Source organism: Cryphonectria parasitica, assembly GCF_011745365.1.
Source record: "Cryphonectria parasitica EP155 unplaced genomic scaffold M406scaffold_1, whole genome shotgun sequence".
Taxonomy (NCBI): Eukaryota; Fungi; Ascomycota; class Sordariomycetes; order Diaporthales; family Cryphonectriaceae; genus Cryphonectria; species Cryphonectria parasitica.
The window spans coordinates 2,980,856-2,989,552 of record NW_024468909.1 but is presented as its reverse complement, the minus strand read 5'-3'; the positions used below and the strand labels follow the sequence as shown (position 1 = coordinate 2,989,552).

General features: G+C 55.3%; 2 protein-coding genes across 2 annotated transcripts; one reads left to right on the top strand and one right to left on the bottom strand.

Annotated features, from left to right (window-relative positions):
- Positions 1 to 258: 258 nt before the first annotated feature.
- Positions 259 to 2,166, bottom strand: M406DRAFT_66667 (uncharacterized protein; the record flags this gene model as incomplete). Its single annotated transcript, XM_040925011.1, has 1 exon — positions 259 to 2,166. One exon carries the CDS (start codon positions 2,164 to 2,166, stop codon positions 259 to 261), a length of 1,908 nt encoding a protein of 635 aa, XP_040781210.1.
- A 1,747-nt stretch (positions 2,167 to 3,913) lies between these two features.
- M406DRAFT_335957 (uncharacterized protein) lies at positions 3,914 to 8,077 on the top strand (the record flags this gene model as incomplete). The annotated part of the gene is made up of 3 exons (XM_040921088.1): positions 3,914 to 3,950; positions 4,249 to 4,307; positions 4,379 to 8,077. 3 exons carry the CDS (start codon positions 3,914 to 3,916, stop codon positions 8,075 to 8,077), a joined length of 3,795 nt encoding a protein of 1,264 aa, XP_040781209.1.
- Between the last annotated feature and the right edge of the window lie 620 nt (positions 8,078 to 8,697).

Below are 8,697 nucleotides of genomic sequence, written 5' to 3'. Positions count from 1 at the left end.
ATAAAAAACGTAGGACGAGACGAAACAGAACAGAACGCAATGCGTTTCTGTCTGTCCGCGCACAGCTTTTTCTTCCTCCTCGGGAATACTTCTCTATGCGTTTCTATTTCTATCCTTGTCACAGTCGAAACCTTCTACCTTTATTTGCTCATCAGTATGGCCACATCGCACCATATTAATTACCGTCTGAAGCAAGCAACGGTCCCGCCTTGTGTCCACTCTGGTCCCAGGCTCAAACGCACAACAACCGCACCACCTTTAGAGGCCAAGCTCGTCGCTGCTCTCCTCATCGGGACCGACGTTAGTAATGTTCGTGAGTACCGACTGACGTGGTCTCAAGGCCGACACCCGCCGCCGCCGCTTGGGAGGAGGAGGACGGCCCTCGCCGGGTACCGTGTTCGTGTTCTCTTTGCCACTGCTGCAGCGCCGCTGCTGCTGCTGCTGCTGCTGACGGCTTGTAGATGACTCCTTCTGCCTGCCCGCCACCTGATCCTCACACTGATCCTCCAGGTCGTCATCATCGCTCTGCAGGCTGAGGAGTCCAGCCATCGCCGCACCCCGCTTCCATCCTCGCATGAGGTACTGCTGCTCGATTGTGCTCTGCCGGACACTGTTGCCTGCACGAGCAGTAGCTCGGGTTTGCCTCGGCTCCATCCTGTAAAGGCCACTCTGGTTGGTCGAGGGGTTGTCCTTGAAATCTCTACCCAAGGGGGAGGAGTGTGGATCGCCATCAGTTGCGTCGTCTACGTTTCGGCGGCGGGTCTCGACGTTTGAATCTGAGCTGGTCATCTCCATTGAGAATTGTCTCGAGAACCGCTTTCGCACGGCTGGTGTCTCCGTCACCCATTCTGAGATACCCTCATCCCAGCGGAAGCCTGTAACTAATAAAGATGGTGATGACAATGAACTGGGCTTATGTTGAGACGCCCGTCTGAGGTCGAACGATTCGGCGAAGGCGAGATCTCGCAGATCGTTTGTTCGTTCGGCCAGTAAGAAAGCGCAATTAATCCTCAGGCTTCTTGACATGCCTGCTTCGAGCTCTGCGGCCTTGTCGAGTCGGTCGCACAGTCTGATAAGGTAGTGATGCGACGGGTCCGAGACCCCACGGCCGCAGCATTGCGCTATGGAACAGATCAGTGCAATTGCTGCTTCGTAGTGCTGCTTCCCATCTCTCTTGGCGTGGCCCTGTATGATGCGATTCCACAGCTCTGGTATATCTGTGTATTTGGAGCCGTCATGGGCATTACTCGTAAAGTATGCTGCTAGGCGGAGGACTGTCGTTATCCAGCCTGACTTTCTGGCTCTCCGCAGCTCGTATATGCATGCATGAATGACATGTCCAACTCTCCTGGATATAGTAGATAGACTGTTCTGTCCAGTAATATGCTGTGAAATATTTCCAGCTTCTTGGTGCAACAATGGTAATGAGGCCATCGCCGTGGTGGCGCTGAGCAAAGTCTGCTGTGATAAGCTCTTCAGGTCGTTTGCTTCCGGCCGGAGGATGAAGGCTATCATCTTGGCCTGAGAGGCCAGCGTTGTGATCATGTGAGTAGCGAAAGATACTGTGTCGTCGCAAACCTGGTTGCCAGAGGAAAGGGTGTTGATAATGCCGGACCATATGGACGAAAACTCTGCGGTGGACAACCAACTCAGAGGAAGCTGTTGCCGAGACAGTAAATCAGAGAGCTGCCTGAGCATGTATTGAGACCGGCCACTCCCTTGTACGAAGTTGCGCAACGCCTTCAATGGCGCAAGCCTCCGACTCTCGTCGAACGTGCTGCCGATACCTTTGGGCTTAGGGTATTGCCGGTCGACGATGATCGCAAGCAGTTCTTCAACCTCTAGGCTAGCCTTCATGTTGGCACATAGCTGGACGAGTAAGTGAGAGAAGCCATCCTCCAGCAGGCCGTCAAGTAGGGCATCCTTGACCACCTTCATGCCGTGAGCTCTCGCGACGATTCGTAGCTGCGGGCATCCATGACCTGGACGCAGCAACTGCTCGACGGCGCCATAGACTTCATTAGAGACATCTGACACTCGTAGAGAAGATTTGGTGCCTTCTTCCTCAGCCTGTCGTTCCTCCCAGTCCTCCAGCTCGCCGATGTAGTCAGGCACCTTTCGCAGGCACATCGCCATGAGAGACCGAGTGCCGGGGGCACGAATCATGGTGGTTGTCGCGGCGGGTTCCGCAGTTGCCAGAAGCAGTGCATGCAACGCTCGAAGAATTGATTCGTAGAGTGAGTATCTTGTGGATGAGATGCGACTCCGCAGGGGCAGCATTTCAATTTCCAGAGCTGAGATGACAGAGGTCGATGTTGGACTGCCAGAGGACCAGAGATCACGTGTTCTCCTGCAGCGTCTGTGTTCTCCAGACTGCGCCGGCAGTGGGGGTCGTTGAGATGGCGAAGACATTTGCTGCTGCCCTCTGGCACGGCGAATGAGTGGTGTGGGCAGGACAATCTCTCCAGGTTGAAGGGTCTGCTTTCTGGATAACTTCCTGGCTTTGGGTGCCTTGGGCGTTTCTGCTGCTGGGTTTGGCTGTGTTGCCTTCCGTCCCCTTCTCGAGTAGGTGTGCTGGACCCTCCCTATGACCGTACCCAACGCCCCAGTCATCCCCGTAGCCTCGTCATTGAGACCTTCGGCATTTTCCAATTCAACCTCCCGCCTCAATGCAGAGATGTGAGTCTTGAGCGGTCGGAGCAGGCGATGACACCGAGTTGTTGTCCAGGGTTGCACTTCCCGTGCTGTAGCTGGTAGCCGTGGTCCATTGGAAGCTGTGTTTTCAAGCAATGAAGAAGAAGAAGAAGAAGAATGGAGAGTATGCAATGAGTACATATCCAATGTCTTCCTTTGATGATGCTAAAGTGCTGGTGATAATAAGCAAACTCTGGAAGCTGACTACTCCATTGGCAGACTGGCTGGCAGGCAGGCTTTAGCGATATTGTCGAAAGGTTCTCGTCCAATGGAAGGGAGACAGGGTGTTATCGATGCATTTCTGAGCAAGAAGCGAAACCGGTAATGAGATAATTGGTGATGGTGACTGTGTGTGTGTGGAAAGATGAAGCAAGTGCCAAAGTAAACACGACTGACCCCTGCCACAGCAACCGAGAACCGGAAACATGGATATTTGCCCAGCTGTGCTTCAAGGCATTACCTACTACGGCAGTACCCAGTACTTTGAGTGTGACAGGCCGCAGACGCCTACAAGGTCACATTACAGTGAGACTCTGGAGAATGTTTATACCAATAAGAGGTTCCATTCGTATGGCTAGAATGGTATATTCCATGAGAATCGAAAATATATTTTACAGCCGTGAAATCTCATTTTTTCTGCTTCCGTCATGAACATTCTTGAGGGCTTTGTTCATCATACTCCCTGGGGTACCTGGTACCTTGTCAGTCTCAAATGCGCTGTACATTTTGCCCCGGCAGGCATTGTCAATCGCGGGACAGGTTTGCCGGGATGGCCGGGGCGCGCTGAATGCGCGCGCCGGGATTTTCTCGAGCATGAACCTTGGGTAGCGCAGAATTTTTTGAAATCGTCGACGTAGGTATCGAGGTTGTAGTGGGAAATTCCCCATCTTTCACCATTTCCTCGTCGCCAAATGCTCTGACGTTCCTCTCGACGTTACCCAATTGGCCTTCTAAATTTCTCTCTCAATGTGGACGGGGGCCTCTTGTATTATCTCAATTCCTTTCTTGACCTCAGTTCACTCTTTTTTTGGCCTTCAGGCCAGCACGTTCCTGGGCTTTAGAAAAAAATTAACTTCCTCCTCTGGTGTCGTCTCGAGATTCGACTGGATAACCCTCGCACCTATTGTTACCCACGGCGTACCAATCAGTCAATTAGACGGCCACACGATCACAAATATACTCTAGACCTGAGCATCCTCTAAGGAAGAAAATCTCAAACATGGCCGATGCATCCAAGGAGACGAGTGCCCCAGCTGGTACGGCCCACCGAAAGAGAGAGAAAGAAAAGTGTCTCTCCTCAGAGGGCACACGACAAGGTCACAAGAGGACTGACAATAGCTCGAGTTACAGAATCGGCTGTGCCGGAGACCAAGTCTGTAGAGGTTAACGGCACAGGTGCAACCCCAACCGCCGAGGACGGAGTGGAGGAAGCTCAAGAAGGTATGCAGCTGTGAACATGGGACTGGGCGAACGGCCCCGCGATCTCGTCACCGGGTCGTGTGACGTTCTTCGACTGCTGCGAACTCCCTAGCTGACCCTTGGATTTCTTGACAGATGCTACCTACACCCTGACGATTGTCCTGCCTCATGAGCCCGGCAAATTGGAAATTACGGTCAGCATGAGAACCCGTGTGAAGCAGTTCTCCGTAGTCTACAAAGGCTGACTATCCTCGCAACACTGCAGGTTTCACCCCAAGAGCAGGTCCACGAGGTCCGCCAGGCCATCATCGAGTTCCCGATAGCCCTGCAGTACTCCTGCTTCCACCTCGAGCACAATGGCGAGCGAATCAACGACTTCATCCCCGTGTCGGAAATCAAGGACATTGGCGCCGGCTCCGAGCTGCGCCTGGTCGAGGACCCTTACACCGAGAAAGAAGCAAGGCTACACATGGTCAGGGTGCGGGAGCTTATCGGCGCATCAGGAGACCGCACCGATGCGATACAGGGCATCCTTCCTGGACTGTCCTTATTCGAGAAGGTTGCTGCCGAGTGTGGGGATGTGTTGGACAAGACAAACCAGGAGCAGACGGCGATTGGGGAATATGATTTCAACACCGTACCCTCGCTCTCTGCCCTGCTTCCCGCAGAACAAGATCCGGCGCCCAAGACCGTGAAGGCCATCTCTGTCTCGCCATGGAACCCTCCGCCCGCACACCTCCGCCAGAAGGGCCACCTGCTCTACCTGGTCGTGACAACCAACGAGGGCGAGCAGTTCCAGATCACCGCGCACGTTGGAGGATTTTACGTCAACAAGTCTTCGAACGCCAAGTTCGATCCCTTCCCCCGCCAGGCTCCCAAAGGCGCCTCTGCTCACTCCCTCTTGACCCTGCTCGGGGAGATCTCGCCCTCGTTCAACGAGTCCTTTGCACAGCTTCAGGAGTACAGCAACCGCCGAGAACCTCTGGCAACTTTCCAGATCGCTAACACCATTCCTGCCGCACCATGGGTTGTCCCATCCATGTCCTCTCCGGCCTGCGCCCACAGCCCCGATGCTACCCGCACACAGGAGACCTTCCTCATTGCTGGTATCGAGGGCACTGACACCCTGCGCGACTGGAACGAGGAATTCCAGTCTGCTAAGGAGCTGCCCAAGGAGAACATGCAGGATCGCGTTTTCAGGGAGCGTCTGTTGGCGAAGCTCTATGCCGACTACACCGAGGCCGCGGCCAGGGCGGCTGTGATGGTGGCTCGTGGCGAGGTTGCGCCTCTTAACCCTACCGAAGGACCCGATGCCCAAATCTTCGTGTACAACAACGTATTTTTCTCCTTTGGCGCTGATGGTGTCGGCACGTTCACCTCGGAAGGCGGTGACGAGGCAGCGCGAGTGGCCACGGGTAAGGACGTCCTCGGTGTGAGAACAGTGAACCAGTTGGATATCGAGGGTCTGCACACACCCGGCACTGTGGTCGTGGACTACCTTGGAAAGCGCATTGTTGGACAGAGCATTGTCCCGGGCATCTTCAAGCAGAGGGAGCCTGGTGAGAACCAGATCGACTACGGTGCTGTGGATGGTAAGGAGGTCGTCGCCGCCAACGAGAAGTTCGCCGCGCCTTTCAAGAAGCTCTCTCAGGCGATGAAGGTCAAGAGTCATGCCGTATGGGATAAGGACGGCAAGCGCTTTGACCTGGAGGCCAGCGTTGAGACCAAGGGTCTTCTGGGAACCGATGGTCGGAAATACGTGCTGGACCTCTACCGGATCACCCCACTGGATGCCATCTGGCTCGACGAGATGGCCGCTGAGGAGACCAATGACTACCCGCACCGGATGACTATGCTGCGGGGTGAACTTGTTGAGCTCTTCCACCGGCAAAAGATGCGAGAGTGGCTGAACGCGGAGATTGCCAAGCGTGCAGAGGCCAAGAAGGACGACAAGGCATCATCAGAAGAGTCGAAGGAGAAGCCTGCAGTCGAGGCCTCGCAGGAGGAGACGGAGAAGACTGAAGAGAAGGCTGAAGAGGAGAAGGCTGATGGCGAGGTTGTCAAGAAGGAGGAGGCTGACAAGGACGATCGGATTGATGCCAGCGACTTCAAGTTTGCCCTAAACCCAGATGTGTTTAGTGGCCAGGTCCCACAAACCGATGCTGAGAAGGAGGAGATGGCAGCTGATGAGCAAGAAGTTCGTGCTGCGTGCGCCTTCCTCCGAGAGTCAGCCATACCAGAGCTCCTCAACGACCTGAGGGACTCTGACGCCAGCTTCCCCATGGACGGTGCCTCGCTGCGCAACCTGCTCCACAAGCGTGGTATAAATATGCGATACCTGGGTAAGATCGCAACCCTGAGCGAGGGATCGCGGCTGCAGAGCATGCGGGACATCTGCGTTCGGGACATGGTCGTGCGGTCCTTCAAGCACATCGCCTCCAAGTACCTGAAGTACCTGCCCTTGCCTCTGACCTCGCCCTGCATCTCTCACCTCCTCAACTGCTTCCTCGGTAGCGGCCTGAACCCCAAGCCAACTGCCGAGATCGACCAGTCGCTCCGCTCCCTCTACAGCGATGCCGACTTGGCCTTTGAGAGTGTCACGCCTGAGAGCCTGAGGACAGCCATCGAGAGCGAGACCCACCAGCGGTTCAGGTACAAGCTTGAGCCCGAGTGGCAGACTCAGCTCAGCAACGTGCAAGTGCTGCGCGAGGTGTGCCTGAAGCTCGGTCTTCAGGTGCAATACAAGGAGTACGCCTTCACAGCGGTAGCGGCAGCAGCAGCTCCAGCTCCAGCGCCGCCCGCAGCTGAGGCCCCTGTTGTGAATGGCAACGGCGAGAGCAAGAAGAAGAAGAAGAAGTCCCGTGATGGCTCTCCTGCTTCTGCCAACTCCACCACGGCACCTCATACTTTCACTGTTGATGACATTGTCAACATTGTGCCCATTGTCAAGGACTCTGCACCCCGCAGCTCTGTGGCAGATGAGGCCCTGGAGGCTGGCAGGATTTCCATTGCACAGAACCAGCGCAAGCTGGGCCAGGAGCTCCTGCTCGAGTCCCTGTCTCTCCACGAGCAGATCCACGGCATCCTGCACCCAGAGGTGGCACGCATCTACCACCAGCTCTCCATGATCTACTTCCAGATCGACGAGAAGGAGGCTGCCGTTGAGCTCGCGCGCAAGGCCATCCTCGTTGCGGAGCGCACCATTGGTGTTGATTCGCAGGAGACCCTACTGGACTACCTCAACCTCAGTCTGTTCCTGCACCAGCTCGGCGACAGCCGCACAGCGTTGGAGTATTCAAAGTACGCGCTCAAGCTGTGGAGGACAATCTACGGGCCCGACCACCCAGACACCATCACTACGATCAACAACGCCGCCGTGATGCTGCAGCACCTCAAGGCCTACCACGAGTCGCGCCGCTGGTTTGAGGAGTCCCTGCGCATCTGCGACAAGATCTTCGGCAAGCAGAGCATCAACTCGGCTACACTGCAGTTCCAGCTCGCACAGGCCCTCGCCCTTGACAATGATTCCAAGGGCGCCGTCGTCCGCATGCGCGAGTCCTTCAACATCTTCCTGCAGGAGCTCGGCCCCAACGACAAGAACACCAAGGAGGCTGAGTCCTGGCTCGAGCAGCTCACTCAGAACGCCGTGTCCATCGCCAAGCACAACAAGGATCAGGAGGCACGCAGGCTGCGCGCCGGCATCCGCTTCACGCCCCGAGGTCTGCCCTCGCGCGGCGGTGTCGCTGCCACCGCTACCGGTGCTGGTGCCTCATCCTCCGCCACGGCTGCCTCGCACGAGGTCGAGAAGAAGCCGGCTCTGGACTCGCGCAGCATCGACGAGCTTATCAAATTCATCGAGGGTACCGACAAGAAGAGCAAGAGCAGCAGCAGCAGCAGCAAGAAGACCGGCAGCAAGAATCCCAAGAGGCGCGGAAATGGACAGCAGGTCTCGTCCCAGGCTTAGGAGGCTCCTGTCTGTCGACCGCGCTCTCGGCGCTTGAAGATCAAAGAATGATATTTGGATGAGGTGTCCCGCCATTCCGAAAGAAAGGAAAGAAAAAAAAAAACGAAGGTGGGAGGGAGGATGGACTAGGAGATGGAGAGAAGGGAAAAAAGAGGGCATGCATGTAATTGGGGGTTTGAGCTGGATAGTGTGGCTATTGCTATTTAGCTCCAATGGGCGGAGCAAGCCATTGTACATGACCACCACCACCACTACCACCATCAAGCATCATGGGTCGGCGTACTTGGGCACATTTTCGAGTCGGGTCTTTCTTCCTTTTTCTTCCCTTCCTCTTTGCCCCGACTTTTGTTCTATGTTTGTATGTGTGTCTGGAAGCCTGTACAAAAACAAAACGGTCTAGGAGAAGAGGGAGAGAAGGAAGAAAAGACGTTGACTGTACTACAATCGTAGACAAACAAGCGGGGCGGCACAAAAAAACAAAGTAAAAAGTAAAATATGGCGCTTTTCGAAGGGGGGGAGGGTTGGGTGGTTGGTTGGTTTGATCAGCATCCTGGTTACAATAAAACATCTTCACTCCCACATTTCTATCATACGCTTGCCCTAATGAGACGAGCCGTACC